Below are 24286 nucleotides of genomic sequence, written 5' to 3' on the forward strand. Positions count from 1 at the left end.
TCTACTGATATTTGTGTTTCTCCATAATTGTAAATTAACTGATGATTCTTTTAATAATAAGCTTGAAATGATTTACGCACGACCTTTTTTGATGTGTTACACTTCTAAATTGACGTAGAAAGCATTGTAACTCTACCCAAGAGCGCCATTTTACCCATTAATATCATCATTGTTTACAATAAATTAATATTATTAGTTATTGTTATTCTTATTAGTTTTAAATCATATCTTTTTTTACTACATTTTCCAAAATCTACTGATATTTTATGAAATCTACTGAATTTTTTGTCAAAATCTACTGAAATTTTAAATTTTGACTTGGCAACACTACTGAGCTGTCAGCTGTCAAACCTAGCGAGCATCAGATCTGTTAAAATTTACGCGGCCGTTTGACATTTATAGAAAGTTTGTATACTTATTGTTAATTTACATCATAAATAACTGGGCGAGCTTGAATCTCCAAACCAATTGAGTAATTCGAATATCGAAATCGAATAATCCAAAGACTAATTTATTGTAGCGAGTATGGCTAGGTATATTTTAACTGGCTCAGGCGGTCAGGACTCGCCGTAAATGAAAACACTGGGTCAAAAGTTGGCTAACTTCCACACTATATCTTTGGCGTGTATTAATTCGACGAGGACTGTGTCCTCGGTGATACTCCATATATATATATTTTTTGAGTTTTCGCCATCTTGTAGTTGTTCAGTTGAAATCGACCAGTAGAATGAAATGCAGTGTGGCCAAGTCAAAATTTTTAATTTCAGTAGAATGTGTAAAAAAAAATCAGTAGATTCGACAAAATATCAGTAGATTTCTGTTTTAGGAAAAAAAATCGCCGCGGGCCGCAGGTTCCCAAGTTTTCAAAAATGGCTAGTTTTTTTCCCGGCTGGTGGGAATTTTGTGAAATGAAGAAATATCAGTAGATTTCAGAAAATATCAGTAGATTCAGTATATTGCCAAAAATATCAGTAGATCTACTGAAATTTCAGTAGACATGGCAACGCTGATGAAATGAACGACCGTTTGCATGACTCGCGAGCAGTCGCATATTCGGCTATTTTCGTACGCTTTCGCCAATCTTCGCTTGATAATGGATGGATCGCACGACGGATAATAGAAAATTTTCCACTTTCGTCCCGATCGCTCACGATCCTTGAAAACCATAGAGAATAGAGTTTGACAGTCGTGGCAGACGATCGGGCCAGACGCAATCTGCCAATGGAATATGGGCTTGAAATGGGGGCTATAATCTGTGGGGACCGCTTTTCCGCGTGATAAAGCTGGGCTCAAGGCCTGGTAAAGTCATGGCGGCTATGCGGCGCCCCGATGGCACCTTTGCGATGGACAGCGCAGAGTCTGCATCCATACTGCTGGAAGCTCTAATTCCACAGGACATACCTACGGCACACGAGGATGACAGAACCTGTCAACTAAGATTATCTGCAATCTTGCCGTTGGAGACTCACCATTCTCCTGAGCTTACCCAGTCGGAGGTGGGATTAATTTTTGATGGCCTATGATGGAGCAATGTGATTGCCAAAAGGGCGTGGCTTCGAGCGCCTCATGAGATAGTCGGGCTGTATGCTGACTGCATGAACAGGGGCGTCTTCCCGGACTGTTGGAAGAAGGGTCTCCTTAGGATTATACCTAAGATGAGCACACGACCACCGCATGACCCAAAAGCGTACCGTCCAATCACTCTTCTGCCAGTGCTGGGTAAGATATTGGAGCGGTTAATCAGCAGAAGGCTGGAGGACCACCTTGAGAGAATCTACCCTATCTCGGATAGGCAATTTGGCTTCAGACCCGGCAAGTCTACTGAGGACGCCATCAGATTTGCACAGAAATTTGTTGAGGACTCAGAAGGAGTCATTGTGGCAGGCTTCTTTTTGGACATAGCCGGTGCCTTCGACACCGCATGGTGGCCATTAATTCTGTCTAATCTTCGGCTCCGACAGATCCCGGGTGACCTCTTTGCCCTAGTGCAAAGCTATTTTAATAAAAGGGAAGTTATATACGACTCTAGCACTGAATTCATTTATAGGGAGACCACCATGGGGTGTCCGCAGGGTTCCGTGCTTGGCCCCTTGCTATGGAATATACTTTTTGACGATGTTTTGACGTTACCTCTGCCACCGGGCTGCGCGCTCGTCACGTACGCTGACGACCTTCTTTTACTAGTTGGCTTGTCGAGCCGTCCGACACTCGAGCGCGTAGCTAAGGACGCATTATCGAGAATCCTAAACTGGGGTAAGTTTAATAAGCTTGCATTTGCACCTGGCAAAACGGAAGCTATCCTCCTCAAGGGAAGCCCAAGGATAAACATAAATAAGCGATCACCCGCAGTGCGCTTCGGCGACTCTGCTATAAGGTTTTCTCGAGAGGTGACCTACTTGGGGGTCGTTCTGGACGAGAAGCAGACCTTTTTGAAGCATGCTAAAGTAATTGTGGCTAAGGCCAATTCAGCCTATCAGAAGGTTGCTCGCCTGGTGGGAAACAATTGGGGCCTAAAGCCTCGGGCCCTGAGAATCGCCTACGAGGCTATATTCATGGGCATCGCTGGCTATGCCTCCAGCGTGTGGCACACCAAAGCCTTACTGACAATTGTGAAGAGGGCTCTGCTTAGCGGATAGAGGGCTGCTCTGATTGGCCTTACTAAGGCCTATAGGACCACATCTTCGGATGCCCTGGTGGGCCTTGCGGGGTTCTTTCCCCTCGTCTTGCACGTTCAAATTAGAGGATCGATCACTCTCCTTATGAGGAGGATCAATACAACTCTCGCTGGTGTCCCTCTGACACCGCCATCGAGAGTTGGAGGGCGTGAGCTACAGAAAGACTGTATCTGAGCTGGTCTACAAAACCCCATATGCGGCATGGCAGGCGAGATGGCTCTGGCCATCTCCCGCACTTTTGCATTGATGTAATAGTATCTTTTATTTTAGAAATATCGACGATTTTCCCCGGGAAGTATTATGATATAATGTTCATTAATGACTTTCATAACGGGCAGGCACGAGTTTTAGGCTTAAAGCTTTCATCACTAGACTCATGCCATTCACTCTCCGCTGAGTCTGAAATGTTAACACTTGGGCTAGAAGACTTAGAAGAAAAACGCATTTTCTTCTTGACTGCTTTCAATTTACCCATTTTTTTTCTTCCTTTGCTCGCTCATTCAGTTCTTTCTTTCTTTTTCTCTGCAGCTCGTTCTTTTTTCAACCGTTCCATTTCTTCTTTCTTCCTCTTTTTATTTAGACATATTATACATACATATTGTATGACAACTATGACATCGTATTTACACTCTGTGACACCCTGTGACACAGGACGCCAACATAAGAAACGGGTTTTTCGACATATATATGACCGATCGTCATAGAGTGTATTTGAAGCATAATTCTAATACACAGCGTTGGAGCGGAGCTTCCACCAGGAGCATGGAGCAGTGGAGCAATGAGATTTTACCCGGAGTGGAGGCGTAGCACCGATAATTTGTAGGTACCTAGTGCTCCACTATTTCGGATATTTTTTTTAAATGTTTAACAAAAAACCTATACATTTTCAATATTATGACATCGCCTACTATAATTTTTTCCAAAATGAAAGGTCCAATCTCTTTGGCTAAAATACAATAATTTCCTCGACCGCGTCACAGATGTACTGACCTACAAACTTATCTGGAGAATGAGATGGGGAGCCACTGTCGAAAACTACCCAATCACGACTCGTAACTGGTAAAATCAGAAATTCGAATTCTCCGGATAAGTTTGTACCTAGGTTTGTAGGTACCGACCGCGTATTTAATTCGGTGATAAAAAGATGGTAACACTGATTATATTCGTCTGTCTATCGTTCGCGCTTTTGGACAGCTGTAACCTTATCTATGAGCTGTCTATTATCTATGGCTGTAATATGACATGTGTCTGAAGAGAGTGTGCAATACCTATAATAAATTTGTTATTTGTTTGGCATTAACTATTTATTTTGGATTTCTTCAAATGTTGTAGGCTTTTACAATGTTTTTCTATTCAGTTTTTTATCTTTTAGTGTCGTTTTTCCTTGTGTATCCGCCAATTGAATTTATTTCTGCCGGTTTTTCAATACCTCAGATATTTTCATTCTTCTTAGGGTCGGAAGATGAAAATTTCGTCGAGTATCATATTTTAAGAACAACATTGACATTGTTCGTGCATTCGTGTTTACCACTAGGGTATTTTATTGGACTATATTTAAATGACTCTGATTGGGCGAAGATAACCTTAGGCAATGGGATTGTGTATTTTTGGTGGCAAATAATGCTAACCACTTCCATTACTGTTCCTCTTTTAATTTCGTACAAACTTCTCGAATGGTCTAAAGACCAGTGGTCAAACCATCCAATTAGCCGACAGTTGGCACTATTTAGTGGCATATCAACACCCTGGAAGGTTACAGCGGCTCGTTTAAATGACGAGTTTAGGAGGTAGGTGGACTGTTATTTTATTGTAGTTTTTTTTATTTATTTATTTTAAATCATGTTATTTTGCTTACAGCAACTATGATAACATTAATAAAATGAGGTATAATATTCTAATTGAAAATTATTACATCAATTAAGTACAGTGTGACTCCTATATCGAGTCATTTACTTCACCATGGTTGTTTCTGGATCCAAAACCCTTCCCCACATTTATTTTCCTGATACTACATTCCCTGCGCCTATATTTCAGTGTCCTTTCGATATCACGTGGAATTTTATTAAATTTAAAATGCCTAAACCTTTGCGGAAGCAGACAGAGCATTATTCCATTGTAGATGTATTGTGAGGAGGATAAACAATTTTTTTTTTATCCCGTCAATAGTGCCAGCGATAGAGTATCCGCTATGACAAATTAACACGTAAAAAGCACGTGACATGACAGGGACGCTGTGATGTGGAAGACTTGATATAGAAGTTGGTCTGTACTTATATGATTTGTAGAAAATTTTCATGGGAGAAAAACTACTTAACTTGCAAAAATTATAATTCATGTTTATATTTGTCCGCATATCCTTAAGTGTGGAATTTCTGCAAGGGAAATATTATAAATAAAGTCAAACTCGGATATTACGATCATGGATATAGCGAGATCTCGGATGTAACGAGGAAACATTCGTTGACATTTTAGTTTATGATTTTCTCCATACATTTATTCACTTTTATAACGAGCTACTTATCGGATACACCGAGCTAAAAATCGTCAAATTTTTTTTTAAAACTGTTAATGTGTCGATCGTTTAAAACATTTCAATCCTAAACAATAAAACCTGACCGGACATGATGCCGCCGGGTTCGGATTACGTTTATGACAATAGTTAAGTGTCTAAGTACCTATGTAATTGGTGTTTTCGCCGACAATATTAAAAATGTTTCCACGCATACTATGGTTGAAATCGCATCTAAAAAATCCAAGGTTTGTAAAGTCACTAGGTAGGTACCTACCAGCGTTCATCACAGTAAACAACTTCTTTTGTAGTTTATGAATGCCATGCCTATTTCGAGAAAAATTCTAATTGTGTATTTTTGTTTGAATTGCGACTTTTTGTGTAATGTGACCGCTCATTTAAAAATACCTATTCTCTGATATAATGAAGTACGCTTATAACGAGCAAATTCAGTTGGTCCTATCTTCCTCATAATAACCAAGTTCGACTGTATTTAACAATATATATTTAATATGGTTCAGAAATTTGGTGAGATAACTGGTGAGACGGGAGAATATTATTTAATTGTTGACAATAATCGACACCTCATGTGTCAAGTTTTTCGATTTGTTTCTTTCCGTATTTATTTCTCAACAGGTAGTAAATTTATACCAGTAGTTTTGCTTGCCAATTTGACTACATTATTATCCACTTTACATTGCTTTTTCATCACTATTCAATATTCACCAACATCAAAAACAGTTACTTGCACCTTACCCTTGGAAATGCCTTACACAATGATTTGATCAAAATGGCGTGTTTATTTTGTTTTATTATATTATATTCTGTCGTATAAAACTAACTTCAACATGCCGGAGGCGATATGAACACGATCAACACTAGTGACACAGTAATTACAATTAGTCCCACCTATTTTTGTGCATTGGAGGATTGCGCACCTTACGTGTTCTGCGGTACCGCTCTAATGAAATATTTTTTCTTTCTGAAAAGTTTCTAAAAATGAGCTTACATATCACATTGATTGCATGTGATCATCGCACAAGTAGACTCACTGTCATTCTGATGTAACTAAGATTTATAGCATTGTAATACAATAATTTTCTTGCAATTCCAGAGTTAACAAAGTATCCATAACTACAAATACAATAACTAAAGTGATAGTAACAGATAGTTGGGTTTTGAAAGTGAGCTCTTATACTGTCGATATGTGTCACCAAGATACAGCAATATTGGTTGCATTTGAAGTAAGTACTTATTTCTAAAAAGTTTTAAAAATATATGCCAACTTAAATGCCTCAGGAATGAAGCATAGAGTGTATTTTAAACTAATTGGTAGGTATAAAAATATTCAGAATGATTGTGCTTAAATATATGAATTAAAAACCTTGCAACTATATAAGAAAATGCGAAATAACAAAAAAAACAATATGAGCATGCATGGCGGATGTGAATTTTTTTGTGTTATTTTCAATGACAATTTTTATTCAGATTCCAGCAGATCTACTCCGAAGTATGTAACACCGTAACATTATTTTTCTCAATCTGAAATTGTGAAAAATCGTGACAATAATATACTAAGTATGATGTATTCCATGTATTAAGTACATATTTCAGGTTAATGAAACATCAAAAATAATGTTTGTCAACAGTGTGAACTGGTATAACCTAGCATTTTTGGCCGCAAACTGACATTAGTGTCACTACTCAATATATTTTCAACAAATTAGAATGAAAAAGTACCTTGCGGAGTTTATTTATGCGGTTTTATACTCATATTTTGATTGTAATTATTATACCCATCGTCAGATTCATATTCGATGGTATAACTATAACACAATGACTTGACAAACAGCTGATTGTTTAAATAGACTGAACTTTCTTGGTTAAATGTCGAATGAGATATCTTATACCCGTCTTCAAAAAATTTACCGGATATATTTTACTATATTATAATGTTGAATTAAATGAAAATTCAATTGAATTAAACGAGTAGTGAGTAAGTGAAGTTAAGTTATAATATAATAACAGCGGAATTTATTTCCAAATAATACTGTTTGGTGGTACTTACCTATTAATATATTTAATGTAGTCATTTAATGTAGTCATTAAATGTTAATTTATAAGGTTAGAAAAGATAAGGTATCCTAATCACATATACGTCTTTCCTACAAAGTCTTAGAGCCGTTTCACACGGGTCTCCTGTGTCCAGTCACCGGTGTGTCGAGATGCCGCATTTACATTTATTTACATAAATGGACGCGACACTCATGTGTCTCCGTCTGAACATGCCCATTCATTATGTGTAAATGCAGTCGCTCGACACACCGGTGGCTGGACACAGGTGTCCCATGTGAAATGGCTCTTAGATGACGTGGGCAAAGATACCCCAAATTCTTCATTTTGACCTTGGCCTTTAAATCTTGTGACATAAGTATTCTGAAGACTGAAAGTATTCTTTTGATAAAAAAATAGTTTAAGTAAGTACAATGCTTATAATATAATTTTATTATTAATTATGTTAAGGGTTTAATTTTATGTTACAGAGTGTCGCACACAATTTATCACCCCTAACTGGAAGGGAACTTCATTATGTGAATATTGAGGTCAAAGCAATAAACAGTTCTATTAAGCCTTTTAAAATTCGCTTGAATTCAATGTATATCCAAGAATTCCAAGATAAACTGCAGAGGCCTATGATTGTTTTACCAAATGTTGTGTATCACAAATCGTTATTAGATGAATTTTTGGATGTTTTCAAAAAACAAATTGAACGAAATGAAAGATATATATATGAACGTGTAAGTATGACAATATTTTTATTACAATTTATTTTAATAAATAATACCGAATAGGGTTGCAACAACTTGCTCATTCCCAAATCCCGGGATTCTAAATGCTGAAATCCCAGAAATAAGGGAATAGTTTTTACATAATTTTCATTAAAAAACACCTAGGTTTGTGAAAAACAATTTTATATTTATTACAGGTATAAGGTTTTAAATATTACTTTCAAGAGAAAAATTCCATTTGGTAACTTAGAAAAGATAAAAAAAATCACACAATTTAATAAAAAAGGATTCATTTGTCACAGTGGAAAAACACAATTAATAATGGATAATTTTGGAAGAATATTGTTTGAAATATGGCGGTAGCTTAGGATTTGATAGGGATTGCAAAATTAATCATATCGTGAACTTAAAATGAATGCTGCTAAAATGGAGTTAAAGATTATCAACATCTCTTGGTTTCGACAATACAAATAGAAATGCAGAATATAATTGAGGAGCAAACATTCAAAACGTGATTTGTCACACATATGTTGAGCTGTACTCAAAATGGTTTTTTTATTATAAAACTGTTTAAGGAAAGAATTTTAAACCTGGTATTTTGTATAATCCAAAATTCGCGGAAGTGGTTCATTTTTTGATTTGAAATTTGGACAAAACACGATTTGCATGAAACTTGTGGGCAAAACACTATTTGAATGAAAATCAAGGCATTATATTTTTTTATAGGATAAAAGGTTCTTTAAATACTGATTCTGGTTTCCTTTCATAGATTTAAATATGGACTATCAGAATTGACAATAAACGGCATTTTTCAAAATGTGTGACAAATCACTTTTTGAATGTTTGCTCCTCAATTAATAAACACAGTCATAATACTAGACTGTCACACTAGGCTTCATTGAATTAGTTTGTGATTTATAACAGTGTTCCTGTTTCATTAATAATTGACAACCTGCTGCTATATGTATATACATCAAAGTTGTTAAGGCGAAGTCTTCACTGAGCCTTTTTAAAAGAGGCACCTAGCGGAAAAATACGAAGCTTGCAATTTGAGATATTTTTTTGATAATTTACAATTTCAACTGTATTAATTAATAAATATTTATCTGAAAACATTAAAAAGAAAAATATTTTTTATTTTAAGTCATTTTTATAAAAAATATAAATGTGTATAACTTGAAATCATTTTTGTTTATATCAAATCAAGCTTCAATATTAGGACCATACATAAGTAAAATTTGATATAAATAAAAAGGATTAAAGTTATACACATTTATATTTTTTATAAAAATCGATGTTTTTTAAAATAGATATAAAAAATATTAAAACTATGAATTAGTCAAAAATCTCTTAGGTGATGCTTAGAAAACTTAATAAACTAAATTTTAATAATAAATATGACCATAAAATACGTGTAATAATAGGGTGCAGTCCGATTCAACAAATTCACACTTTATTACATATTTTACAATTGTAAATTTATCTTTGACTTAAAATAAAAAATATTTTTCTTTTTAATGTTTTCAGATACATATTTATTCATTAATACAGTTGAAATTGTAAATTATCAAAAAAATGTCTCAAATTGCAAGCTTCGTATTTTTCCGCTAGGTGCTTCTTTAAAAAAGGCTCAGTGAAGACTTCGCCTTAATAGTAAAGGATGTGGCACTTTTAGTTAATTCACTAGGCTTTGTGAAAATAATTGTGAATAGGGGCCTGAACACGTATTGCCTTCCTGTGTTTGCAGAGTGTTTCATTTTATAACAGTGCAGTTAGCATGATACACATTGAATGTAAAAATTATGCGTATTAAAAAAATATGGAATTATGTTAAATATAATCAAGATATTGACGGCTGAATAAACATAAATATTACATGCATACATTCAGTATTACATAATGAATTATTGGTACCATAGTAATTATAATGTGTTATAAGATTGAATCTATAAAACTTGCCTCTCATTTTTTATTTTTTTCATTGTTATTTTTTAGTATAAATATTATTATAAATATAATTTTGTTATTTAATTACTTCTAATTCCTGAGATTCTAGAAAACTTAAATTAATAAATGTTTATATGCATCTACTTATGATAAATATTTAGCACTAGTTATGATGAATTTTATGACAATTCTTGGAAAATAATTAACCTTTTAACAGCCCAGCTGAAAGTACTAGGTATACTCCCCAGGGCCCAGGAATTAATTATATTATAAAAAAATTAAAAGAATAGTGAAAAGTCCAATATAATGCACTTACATATATGAGACCTCAATTGAAGTTCGGCGAAAAAGTTTTTCATACACAATTTCGTGAAAATGTCTGAAAATTTTCAGGTATGGTAGGGTTGTCACAACACTGCACTTACAAGAATTAGTTGATTTTTTTTTTTTTTAATATAAGTATTTTGAAAAATAAATTTTATAGTATTTTTGTAAAATGTCACCATAAATACTTATAGCACTAAGAAGTATACTAAACACATTAAAATCACTAAAAACTTTCTTGTGTATGGAAAATTTCGAAGCACGGTTCAAAACACAGAGCAATGTCGCACTGCTTGCACAAATACCTAGTTTCTTTCCGTCTTTTCTGATTTTTTGTATTGGCACATACATAACATCTTCTTGCCGCATTAATTTTATTGTTAGTAGGTGGTATTTTACCCAAAAAATGTCTTTCTGTTAGCCTAGAGGGTAAGGGTGCTTTTCGCTTCAAAAGAGTTTTTGGTTCTAACTTATGTTTTTCGATCAGTTGTCCGATGACTTTCAATTGAAATTCACCCAGCGGTTGTTTTTTTCCAGTTTTTTGTTGGAACAATACATGGGCATTCAGCAGAGATAAATCTATCAAATGGAAAAAAAGTTTTTTGTACCATTTGACAGTTTTTCTTGTCGAATTTACAGAAGAAATTATCATATCACTACGATCCACAGCACCCATGTTTTTATTGTAATCAACAATGCATTCCGGCTTGGAAATCGGAATTTTAGTCTTATAGTCTACTTTTCCAGTAGGTTTGAAAGTATTGTTGTGAATTGTGGACAACATTGTAACATCCTTTTTATCCTTCCACGCCAAAGCCATAATTTCGTCAGTATGGAATGTATCGGTTTCCCCTTTTTTCAATTTCTTAGTAAATTTGGGCATCCCAATTCTGTTTCTCCTTACGGTTCCACAGGCATTCGTCCGGTGATCATAAAGATACTTGAATAACGTTGGGCTGCTGTACCAGTTGTCAATGTACAATGTATGCCCTAGTTCCAAGTATGGTCCAAGCATCGTTACCACCACGTTGCCCGATATACCGATGTAATTATTTTTCTCAATTTCAGTTTGTTTTCCGGTATAAATGATTACATCTAAGACAAAACCAGTTTTGCAATCAGCCATTACAAAAATTTTTATTCCGAAACGACTAGCCTTCGTCCTGATGAATTGGCGGAATAAAAGTCTGCCTTTGAAAAGGAGAAGACTCTCATCAATACATATGTTCTGATATGGACACATGTACTGCTTGAAAGAAATTTTCAGTTCCTTCAGGACCTGTCTAATTTTATATAGTCGATCTCCGGGAACCTGCGTTTCATTGTCACAAAAATGCAACATTCGATGCATCAGTTCGAAACGATTCCTGGACATGGTTTCGGAATAACATGGTGAAAATAACAATCTGTGGATAGACCAGTGTTCAGATATTTTATTCCGTGAATTCCTTGACATTAGCATACACAGCCCCAAAAATGTGTACATATCATCAATTGTGCAGTCTACCCATCGCCGTAGACGATCACTCAAAACTGTGATATTTTTTGTGGCAAATACAAATTGTCTGTTGGTCTCTCGGACTAACATTTCAACAAAAGAAATATCGATGAAACATTTGAAATAGTCCATTTCGAGTGCATCCGAAGTCAAATTATCAGCTTTGCATCCCGAAACGTTAGCATCGAAGGAAAATGCGCGTGGCTCAAACATATCCGATTTCCACTCAAATGTCGGTCTTTCAGTGGATTCCGGTGTGATAATTTCACTTTCATCGACTTCCAAAGTTTCCTCAAGTTCGACATCCGAATCATCACTTCCATCGTCTTCAGATTCAACTGTTTCGATAAGGTTATCGATTTCACCAACTTCGTCGATCTCATCCATTTTGAATAATAAAATTTGTAAAACTAAACTCGTAAATAAAACACTTTGTATACGCAAATCGAATCCGAAATACAAATAAAAAATAGTCACAACACTTAGTTCTTTGTCAATTTCTATCTAAAAACATCGAAAATATTTCTTTTCATTCAAGTTTAGTAGGTAAAATCTAAAACAAAACTCGTAAATATAACACTTTTTTATACGCAAATTGTATATGAAATATAAATAAAAACACTTGGTCACTCAATAGAAATTAAATTTCAATGTAAAAACATTGAAAACATTCCAATTATAACGCAAATCTGAATAAGAAAGCATTCCGAATTAGCATCCCGACTAAATGATATTCCGGCGACAACTGACTCATCACTATCGAATCATACCAACTGCCTATTGTACAAGATATCCCAGTGTGCAGGGGAATTTTGAGCTAACCCTGATTTGGCCTCTCGGGAAATTCCCTTATTCTCGCGATGTATGCGCCGTACAAATGTTTTTTGCTTGCAAGGTCTGATCAGAAATGTAGTTACACGTTTTAAAATTAAATAAATAAATATTTGACTCATACAAGCGCGTAGAACGGCTCGGCGTATATCGTACGGTACGGGCGCCTGAATCACCGCCGTGCATGACGTAAACGTTACGTTACGGGCAGCTATCAGGTTAAAAGTGACCACCTCTCTGATTCTGTGGTATGGAAAGCTATATCCTAGGCTAGGTTAATGTATAACATAAGTAAATAATTACAAGATAAAAAGAACTTTTTATATACCACGTTTTAAAATTTTCTGTGGAATCATATAACTTGACAATTCTATGTATTAATAAATACTTTATTTTGTATTTGATAGAAATAGGTACTGAATAAATAAAGAATACTGAAATGTCATTTTGACATTTCATATTTCTTTCATAGTAACGCACGTATATATTAATAATTTAGTTGCTAGGACTGGACACAAGAAAAATTTTGTACTGGACAAACAAGAATACGAGCTAATATAAACGTGGTTAAATACTAGGGCTCTTCAAATAGTACCCAATCTTTGTCTTTTCTGTGGAAGCAAGTGAAGCATGTGTGGTCACCCCCATTAAGGAGGTGGAAAATACCTTTGTGCGCATGGGCCAATTATTTGTCACTGTCGCTCTCGAGTCGCTGGAGTCGGCCTGTAAGTGGGTGTTCTCAGCGCATGTCACGCAAAATTATGAACAAAATTTTGCATCTACCTTGGCGATACCCAAACGGAAACCATTTTGAAAGATTCAGCAGTCACTCTTTCGGCAATGAAGCCATGGGCATCTCATTAATTCCTTAAAAAACTGAAATGATGAGGTCATTGAACTTGTGCGGGCTTTGTTCATAAAAATCACTGTCTCGGTGTCAGAAAACTTGTGGAAGAGGTGGACATAAGAACTTGTTTCAAACATTCCATTATGAAGGAAGATTTGGCATCGCGAAGAGTGTCCCTGAAATTCGTGAAAAGCTGCAAACGAGAGAATAGAAGCAACTTCGTCAAGTCTCACAGAACATGCTGGACTATGCAAATGGCAATCCCAACTTGACACCTCCATCTGCACCATAGTGTGATGAGACGTTGGTTTATGGGTGCACGACCCGGAACATGAGAAGAAATTCAACATTCCCGAGATAAACAACTGATGTTAACTGTTTTCTCTTACCCCTGTGAGGTGAGGTGGTGTATTACGAGTACCCACTACAAGGCTAACACATTACCAAAGAGTACTACCTGGAAGTCCTCCACTGTCTTTGTGATGTCGTGTGGAGCAAAGACCGGATCTGTGGCCAACAGGAACTTGCCAGTGCATCATGACAATGCACCAACTCATTTATCATATCGAAGGGATCCGATTTGAGTTACGAGAAGTCATTTTGCAAAACGCGGCCCTAAGAGGCGTACAAGAAATGTCTCCAACAATGGCAAGACACGAGACGAATTGTGCAATCCCAAGGAGACTATTTTGAAGGGAAGTAGAGTTTCCGATCTCCACGTGGGTTATTGTGTTTTTTCCGGCGAAAGGTCGAATAGTTTTTGAACAGATCAAGATATTAGCTTATTTAATTTTTATAGTGAGTAAAAATACGATTATCGATGTTACACTTTAAGTGATCGTATTAGATATGAAATCCAGTCGAACTCTTGTTATTACGATCTCGGACATAGCGAGATCTCGTATCTAATGAGGAAACATTCGTTGACATTTTGGTTTAAGATTTTCTCCATACATTTATTCACTGTTATAACGAGCAACTTATCGGATTACCGAGCTAAAATACTGTTAATGTGTCGATCGTTTGAAAAGATTTCGACCCTAAGCAATAAAATCCGATCGGACAGGATGCCGCCAGGGTCGGATTACGTTTATGACACTAGTTAAGTGTCTAAGTACTTACCTAATTGGTGTTTCGCCGACAATAATAAAAAAGTATCCACACATATGGTTGAAAAATCCAAGGTTTGTGAAGTCCGAAAGTACCTATCAGCGTTCATTACAATAAACAACTTCTTTTGTAGTTTATTAATGCCATGTTTGTTTCAGGGATTTTTACGATGGTTTCAGATTTTTTATTTTCGACTTTTTGTATAATGTGACCGCTCATTTAAAAATACCTATTCTCTGATATAATGAGCAAATTAGTCGGTCCCATCTTCCTCGTAATAACCAAGTTCGACTGTATAATATTATAAATCTTCCTCGCAATCATTCAGTTTTTATAAATTATCTATTATTGGATCAGTACTTCTAATAATTATTAGTGGTGAACTTAACGGAAGAGCACTCAGTTAATAAAATATATGATTTAGTTATGAAATTGCCTTTATCTTTTTCCTTTATGTTACCTGCCTAGTATAGTAGTATGCCCACGGTGGCCGCGCAGCTTATGCCTTGGACTATAATGCTGTGTTATTTATTATTATTAATATTATTATTATTATTATTATTAATTGTTACAGGAAGTAGAACTGTGTATTGGCTGTATGCAGGCACCTTCTAATGTAAAATTGCATATGGCGTGCCCCGTACCTACTGGTGATCTGGGACCTAGACCCGTCCGTTGTACAAAATGTAACTGCAGGTAGGTGTCAAAATTGTTGATATCGGAAACACGGATAAAGATATGTTGCTAAGGTGGACTGTGACTGTACGAGGACTGGTATCAGATGTTTGAAATATTGTAGCATAAAATTATACCAGTTTTAAACCATGCCATGATGGCTGAGCGGCTTACACGTTGGCTTATAATGTCGTGGGTCCCAGGTTCGAATCCTGGGTCTGGCAAATACAAATATGGTTTTTCAATATGTGTTTTCAATCAGAGCATGGATGTAATAGGTTGAGCAAGTGGCTAACATTCATTTCTCGTAAAAACAGAAATCTGTTAGTACAGACCTACGCACTTTGGAGCCCTGTATGACCTTGTTAGGATCGGACATGGTCAATAGAGAGATTTAATCATCATCAGCTTGGATCGATCCATTGCTGGATGAAGGTCTCTCGATCCCAAATTGTGTTATTCTGTGGATCTAATTACTGTCTCTCTTTTACTGAAGTACCTATTTATATTTTTGTACATAATTTATTATGTAGGACAAATAAAAACTGTCTCATAGTTGTTTAAATCTCCTATACATAGTGCAATTATTACTATATTGAGGCCGACACATTGAGTACTGTATGTAGTATGAAACGGCAAAAGCTGGGGCTAGGGTATGGTGAAATGGAAGGGGGATTTGTTGTTCTAGAAATCTAGATGGCTGTGGTTTTTTGTTGGCCACAATATTTATAGAAGTTGCTCTAGCGTTAGGCACAGTGTATATTGAAGTTTGATTTGACACCAACATTGTTCCAAAATCAGCCAAAACCATCAATAATGTCGCATTCACTCCCTGCACACAAAAATGCAGAGCAGTCAAAGTATCATAAACTCAACTGTTAAAAATTCAAACCTGATATACTTATGTTATTGTACAATAATGTCATCAGAAGACAAACTTATCCCATTAACCGAATAAAACTTAATTAATAACTGGACTGACACAGGAGATTTATAATTGTTGATTATCTCTTCATATCCTCTGCCTCATTACTGAGAAAGGTGACCACTGAAATTAGTGGCGTTATCAACAATCTCCTTCCATCTAAAGCATGGGTGGCCAACCTTTTCAGCAGCCGGGCCAGATTCTAAAAATGAGATTTCTTACCGGGCCGCACAAGCGATTTTTTTTATTATACAAAATAAAACATAAATGAGATTCAAAGATATTTATTAGATTAGACTTTTTTTTAAGAATAAAAAATAAACAAAATACCTAATATAAAAATAATAAATTTTAGTGAGAGGTTTGATTTTGTGTGGCAGAACTAAGTGCATCAATATCGATACCGAGTGAGGTTGTTCCTACACGCAAACAGTTTTCCAAATGCACATCAGTGATTCCTGTTCTCACTAGGGATTTGATATGCTTCATCCGACGAAAAAGCTTTTTACAAGTGTTTCCAAATGGTGAAGTCATCATTAGAGCATGTTTGTAAAATGCAGGATATTTCTACTTGTCCAAATATGTTTTGTAAAACTCTTCCAAACCAACCTGATGGAATTTCTCCTTTAACTGTTCATCGCACCATATTTCAGAATGTTCCATTTGTAAATTTCCCGGTTATAAATTCACGTATACGGAGAATGGCTTTGCAAATGCAGCAAAAAGCACAAGGTGCTTTTCAAAATCTTGAAATCGGTTATCGAATTCAAGGTTCAAGTCGGATATCAACGAAACGTATTTATCCGCCGCTCCCTATATCACGTCTGGTTGCAATAACAATGTAGGAAAGTGATGAAGATTTTTGTCCTTCACTGTTGTTCCCAAAGCCCTAGTCTTGTCGGGAATGCGGAAATGCGAATTCAAATTCGAGCGAGCCAAAATCGAATCTCAATTTGCGAAATTAGCACATCTAGCGGCAGCATTTGATATTATTTTTATTTTCTCACTGCTCCGCGGGCCACGAGTTGACACCCAGTGGGCTGCATGCGGCCCGCGGGCTGCGGTTTGGCCACCCATGATCTAAAGTGATCCTGCGCGTTGCTTCAGTTATTGTTGACTCAGCCGTTTTCTCGATGGTGTTGCTCCATTTGAAAGACGTACACCATCGTCTCCTTCTCACCTCGACCCCGCCAGAGATCACTCTCCTCCGGACGATATAACGATACATCTGATGCATTTGTCAATCTCTGCATACTTTATTATTGAAGTTCCCATGTTTTACTAGGCTACATTAGTGTTAATATTTAGATTTTAAGTTAATCTTGTGTGAAATGATAAGATTAATTAGATTTTCTCTTGGTTTCCAGGCCTATGTGGTGTGCAGACTGTTTGGGGCGATGGTTTGCATCTCGTCAAGATCCCGAAGTTACCTCAGAGTGGCTTAGTAAAAAATGCACTTGCCCTGTGTGCCGAGCCAACTTTTGTGTTTTAGACGTGGCATACATTGAAACTGTTACGTAACCCATAGGAATCTATTTTTGTAGATATCTACTAAATCTGTACATTACTCTCAATATAATTCGCGGTAGGGAGGTAATTATATCCAAATATGAAACTAATAGACCGAAATTATAGCGAGATTAAATAATGTGGCGATCAAGTGACAATAAATAATAACAATATTCATACAGAATTAGTATATCAATAGTCACGTGTGTTCCTTTCTTTCTTCACTTTGTAAAATAGAATTTTGAATAATGAAACCATTTATTGTGTGTATAGTTTTTATTACTGTATATAACATTGAAAGATTGTGATAACTTTATAAGAATTAAAATAATTGTTATTATAATAAAGCAATATCAAACAGTACAGCGTTGGAATTTTATAGTATTATGTACCTATTAATTATAATTAACTATTATTTCTTAACTCACAAGTGTGGTATTGAAGCACAGAAATAAAATTTAACAGGGTATGAGCAGGGTGGTGAAAATCTCATTTATTAAGAGTTTAATATTACTTACTTTGCTAAAAATTGTGGAAAAATGGCATAATCTTCAACATATTGTAATTTAACATATTTAAAACCAATGTGAAGTTCATTTTTCCATAAATATTTAACTTATATTTTTACTGTCTTTTATAATAAAACAATCTACTTATCTTGTTATTTGTCCAGGAATATTCTAAGTGACAATATTTTTATCCTTATAATAATTAATAATTTCCTATTTGACTGTGTGATTTAAATTGTCTATAATGCTTTGCTCTTCATGCTATGTTATGTTTGTACTAAATTTCTGCCCAGATTGCTGTTAAAATAACAATGCCAAATAGAATATGTGAATGTATATAAGATTGTAATAAATATTTCATATACAAAATAAGGTTTTGTTTTATTTTATTGAAGGTACCATACAGTGGATGCAATATGCGTTTACATTATGAATTTATAGATTTATAATGGGCATCCTTTAACCTTTTCACTGCGTATGGCATGTAAACATGCCATAGACTTTATCTCGTATTTTCGACCAAATTAGAAAGAGACAGTTGTGGATAATATGCTTTAAAAATTAGTTCAAACCTTTAGGTAGACATATCAGGCAACAGATCATAAAAATGTCAAGTAAAACACAAGGAAATATATTTTTGAAAAGAACACTCGTTATTCAGTCATTTGAATCGCGCGCCATTGCGAAGACGGGTGTACTCGATGTGTCACCAGGGTAGGGTTATCAAAACAAAACATTGGTCATGCATCGAAAAGTGTGCATCGATAATATTTTTATTTACCATTTAATTAATTATTACGATTACGTTAGTGTTATGTATTTTTTCTTAGTGATTTGTGATCTCGATAGAAACATTTTGACGATTCGTTTTTAGTATTTTTTGTCATTATAAATATATGTGAAATAATTATTTTGCCCGCCAAAATGTCACTACCACATAATATTATCGAAGAAATAATGCTGGAAAATATTTTATCGACGCACTGCTCTCCAGTGAATTTGTATAGCTTTGTTCATTGTTCCATATTTGATATTTACATTATTATAATGGGTAATAATTTTTATTTTTTATGTGCCACGAAACTGTGTTAGCTCTGTTCACATTCGACAGGCCCTTTGTACAATGAAAAAGCCGACGGCCCCTCATAAATTACAATATAATAGTATTTCAGCAGTGCAGTAATTATTTTTAGAGTTTTATTCTCCAAAACATCCCACGATGACAACATTATTTAATGGCGACGAAAATAAATATAGGTTCGGAATTTGAAACGGTAATAAAATTTGAGTTTACGACTTACTAAATGCGATAACCCACTGATTATTCCTCAAGTGATTTAGTAATATATCTGTCATAGACCATCCCGCAGCTCAACTCAGCCCTGTGTATAACAAATACTAACGCGGCGAATTGCTCGGTAGTATGTGTTGAAACCGTGTATGTGAAGACTGGACGGCTGCCATTTTGAACGCGCGGTCAAAGCTTGGATATTTTTTAGCAACTTCATTTTCTTCGATTTATTTTAGTGAGAATGTCACGAATATAGTTTATTTCTTGGCGCATTTGGAATAACTGATATATAGTTCATCTAGTAATCTATTTTTTAATTTTGGAATCGATCTGTTTTAGCTGTAGTGACCGTTTTAACAGATCAGTTGACTGAAAATAAATTCCCGCGAAAATGGCTCGCAGCGAAAGGGTTAATGAAGGAATTAATAAATAGCTAAAGAGGGCTATTTATATAAATATTTATAAAATAATAATTATGTTTTGTTATCAGAGTAATCTATTGAGATGTTTAGAAGGCAGTTAGAGATATAAAACAATACAGTAAGTCCTCTACTTATGTGATTAATTCCTTCTGAAGATGTTCGTGTAATTCGAACAATCGCGTAATTCGAATAAAACTTGAAAGCATGCAATTTTTATTATAATGTGAGTAAGGATAGGTGAAAATAAAACGAACCTATATATATACATTTAAGAAAAAGTTAATATTTATAGAAATTATTGTTTATTCAGATACATTTATAATATTATGTACATGATGATTTTATCGTATACTACATACTTCAAATGCATACAATGCAAAGTGTATACAGGTCCAGTGTTGTTTGAATTGTTGCCCTTAATAGCATCATTCACTGCTATTGAAACTATCGCAAATCGTTCTGGATCAGGTTCTTGAGCCTCAATCCACTCGATCATATATAAATATTCAGCAATCTTCTTCAAGGTTTAAAATTGCTTCGGTTGTTAATAATGTTCATTTTTCTAATTGGTGTATATATGACCACTCTGGCTTTTTTCCCAATATAGCCCAGTTTCATCCACATTAAAAATTTGTTGTGGCAGGTAATCCTCGTTTTTGTATGATTTCTGCTAAACTCCATAAAATTTGTAGCTCCTTCTGTGTCTGCAATGGCAGTCTCGCCTGTTACTTTGATGTTGTGTAGTTTATTACGGCCTTTAAATTGTTCAAAAATCATCCATGTCTTGCAGTAAATGTATTATGAGTATCAACGCTCTCACCATTTTTACACTTTAGGTCTTGAAAGACACTCAAGGCTTTCTCCTGTATGACCATAAGGTTTATTGGAATTTGTTGTTGCTGCATATTATCTTCTATCCATATAACTAACAATTTTTCCTTTCTTCTATTAATATCCCTCTTTTTTGGTAATTATCGTAGATTGCATTGGTATTGATTTTTTATCAAGTATAATTAATTATTCTAATCGTAGAATGAGGCATTTTATGAGCGCGTGCAATGTCTGTCATCTTTTCATACTGTTTTATAATTTTTATATATAAATTTTTTTTAATCACGTATGTACAAATTCACGTAAGTCGAATTCGCATAAATCAAGGACTTGTACTTGGGCATTTTCGCCAAAGTTTGTACATTGCGTTTTTGGCATGTCCCATGACTTTGATTGATTTTTTCATAGTTATTATATTATAGAATATTGGAAAGTTATGTATTTTTAACATGAAAATTTATTAATTTACTTTATTCGATCAGTTAAATACAACTGTCTGACCTGTATATATTTTTAATTGATTATTTAGATCGAAAGGTAGTGTGTTTTTACCATGTCCCACTCCTAAATTCAAATAAACAAAGTCTGATTTCGTCATTAATTTTGAGTGTGTAAAATTAAATTCGTTGTGTCTTCAACAGCTTACATTATATATTTTTGAAAAATATAGTGTTTCCGTAAATTTGGATCGATATTGAAAAAAATCACGTTTAAAGTGTGTCCCAGGATATTTGAAAAAGTGGAATTCCACATTCCGTTACCACGATTTTAGCATGAAGGCGAAAAATTTCCACTATAAATATGTATTTTTTTAATGTAGCAACATTTCTGTATAACACTGATCGCCATTTACAATTTAAATTGTTGGTGTGTGTCGGTATCGCTATCGGAACAGGTTGCTTTCATTGTTAATTTGCTTTCAAATATTTTTTATCTGAGTTACAAATAATATAAATGCCAAATAAAAGTTATGGTAATGTGTAGTGTGTCAAAATTATTACCTACCTTATTTTACTAGTATTGTGAAATTTATTATAAAATATGTCTATTTTAGTGATTAAGTTTGATTTGTTTTGTTATTGTGACGCACGTTGAATATATTTGACTATCAAAAAATTCAAATAAATTTCATAAAACAAAAATTTGTTTTTATGGTAACATATAACTTTAGCTTAACAAATTACATTCCGTTACCATTTCGTTCTATTCCGAAAATGTCCCCAAAAAAGTTAAACGTTAACTATTTTTCATTTGATTATTAAATAACGAAACTTATGTATTTTTCCAATAAAATTTAGTAAAAGTGATTACTGTCTTTAAAAAAATAGCAGAACGAACATAGATTGGTTTTTTCAAATACTAAAGGAAAAATGCTCTGCCATTATAGACATAGGGTAATGGAGTGGAACGAAATGTGCCCAAGAATTAAAATTCAATAATATTTTTAGACTATTTGTAGTTTTATTTTTAAGTGTATGGTTTTTTTAATCTAATAGAGCTCTTTTAAGTGATAAAAAGTGTCTCATTCATGTTTTATAAGCTTAGTTTCGTAGTCACGGAACGGAAACTTATTATGCCCAATTTCATAATAAAAATTATATAAATATTGCATTAATCAATATTTTGCTGAAAAATTGCTATCACCAATTCAGCAATAGAACAAGGAATCTGCTAGCTATATAAAAATGGTTGATTTGAGTGAAACAATAATATTACCCAAATTTCAAACATGTACAAACTTTGGCGAAAATGCCCACTTGTACTGTTGTTGTAATCTTGTACTTGGACTGTAGTTGGGTATCCTCCACATAGTAACTGTGCGATAACCAAATTTGTATAAGAACCTTTATGTTATAAAATTGCAAAATACTAATAAACAACTCACTCTATATTTCTATTCATTTTATTGTTGTAAACATTAAAAGGATTTTGAGGGGAGAGGCATGCCAGCAGAGAACCTACCGGAAAAATACGAAGCTTGCAATTTGAGATTTTTTTTTGATAATTTACAATTTCAACTGTATTAATTAATAAATATGTATGTGAAAACATTAAAAAGATTTTTTTTTATTAATTCAAAGATAAACTTACAATTGTAAAAAAATGTAATAAAATGTGAATTCGTTGCACGGTCATATCTTATTATTACATCATATAGGTATTATGGTCATATTTATTATTAAAATTTAGTTTATTAAGTTTTAAATTGTTGACCGTTTAGATTTTTGACTAATTCATCGTTTTAATATTTTTTATATTTATTTTAAAAAACATCGATTTTTATAAAAATATAAATGTGTATAACTTAAAATCTTTTTTATTTCTATCAAATCGAGTTTCAATTTTGATACCATACCTAAAATAAATTTTGATATAAATAAAAATTTTTAATTTTTTTTTTAATAAATATACTTAATTTCCGTCTATCTGGGTGGAGATCTTTCTCTTCGACCTGGCCAAATAGCACGAGATTTTCCAGAGGTCTCCACTGCGACAGGGACGAAATTACTCTGCTGAAGGTTCCATGACAAAACAGAACAGTGACAAAACAGAACACGACAAAACAGAACATGACAAAACAGAACAATGATAAATATAACTATGACCTTTCAGGAAAAATATAAATTTAATATTGAAATTGTCCTATCTCTAGTTGATAGATTTTTAATAGTACAGATTTTCAATACGCCACAATAAATCAAATTATATACCTAATTTCTGCATTACTAATCGCTAGAAAGCCTCAAATAAACTTAACTCGGTGTTGCCGGCAAGCTTAGGATATCTCATCTTAATCAATATAATATGTTTAAAATGATTGGGTGACTAGGTACAACGAAATAGTCAGTTTAATAATTCTGCAGAGGCCGCGCGGCTTAAGCGTTGGAGTATCACGCCGTGGGTCCCAGGTTCGAATACTGGGTCTAGCAAGTACACATATTGTTTTTCAATTTGTGTGTGAGTCAGGGTATGGACCTAATAGGTTGAGCGAGTGGCTGACATCCATTTCTCGTAAAAAACAAAATCTGTTAATACGAACAAACCTCTACTCTGTGGAGGCCCATATATGATCATATTAGGATCGGACATGGTCGAAAAAAAAATGTATTGTAATCTATCTATTACCATCTAGAATCCATGACTAACAGCGTGCTGGAGAGCGTCGAGGCCTGGGGAAGGAAGGTCAAACTGTCTTTCTCCGCGGAGAAAACGAAGGCCTTATTCTTTACTAGGAGGCGCGTCTCTCCGCCTTCGCTGGTGATGAATGGGCAACCTCTATCTTTTTCTAGGGATCTTAAACTTTTAGGGGTTGTAATCGATGACAAACTAAATTGGTCAAAGCATGCGGACAGCATCTGCAAAAGAGCCGCGGTGACTTCGCTCAAACTAGCAAGAATGGCCAAACCCTAATGGGGTGTATCTTCTGAAGCTCTTCGAATTCTCTACACTTGTGCTATTGAGCCTATGATCACGTATGCGGCCAGCATATGGCATGAAGCTGCCAAACGGAAAAACATAGCAAAAAAAACTCAATACGGTTCAGCGAGCACTAGCGATACGAATATGCAGAGCTTACCGAACGGCTTCGCTCAA

General features: G+C 34.6%; 1 protein-coding gene across 1 annotated transcript; it reads left to right on the plus strand.

The window, feature by feature from the left end:
- The first annotated feature begins 3903 nt into the window (after positions 1–3903).
- LOC147064085 (E3 ubiquitin-protein ligase TM129) lies at positions 3904–18514 on the plus strand. The gene is made up of 5 exons (XM_085958555.1): positions 3904–4462; positions 6299–6428; positions 7728–7982; positions 15105–15226; positions 17498–18514. Exons 1-5 carry the CDS (start codon positions 4017–4019, stop codon positions 17649–17651), a joined length of 1107 nt encoding a protein of 368 aa, XP_085814681.1. The 5' UTR covers positions 3904–4016; the 3' UTR covers positions 17652–18514.
- The last annotated feature ends 5772 nt before the right edge of the window (positions 18515–24286 follow it).

Source organism: Rhyacophila brunnea, unplaced genomic scaffold (genome assembly GCF_057557595.1).
Source record: "Rhyacophila brunnea isolate RB1 unplaced genomic scaffold, BYU_Rbru_1.0 scaffold_8, whole genome shotgun sequence".
NCBI classification, from domain to species: Eukaryota; Metazoa; Arthropoda; class Insecta; order Trichoptera; family Rhyacophilidae; genus Rhyacophila; species Rhyacophila brunnea.

Bases quoted from the DNA above. Each gene is read 5' to 3' on its own strand.
- LOC147064085 (XM_085958555.1), top strand. From the start codon at position 4,017: ATGTTTTTCTATTCAGTTTTTTATCTTTTAGTGTCGTTTTTCCTTGTG. The intron at 6,429-7,727 runs GTAAGTACTTAT...TTTATGTTACAG, and splicing joins CAATATTGGTTGCATTTGAA to AGTGTCGCACACAATTTATC. The intron at 15,227-17,497 runs GTAGGTGTCAAA...CTTGGTTTCCAG, and splicing joins TGTACAAAATGTAACTGCAG to GCCTATGTGGTGTGCAGACT.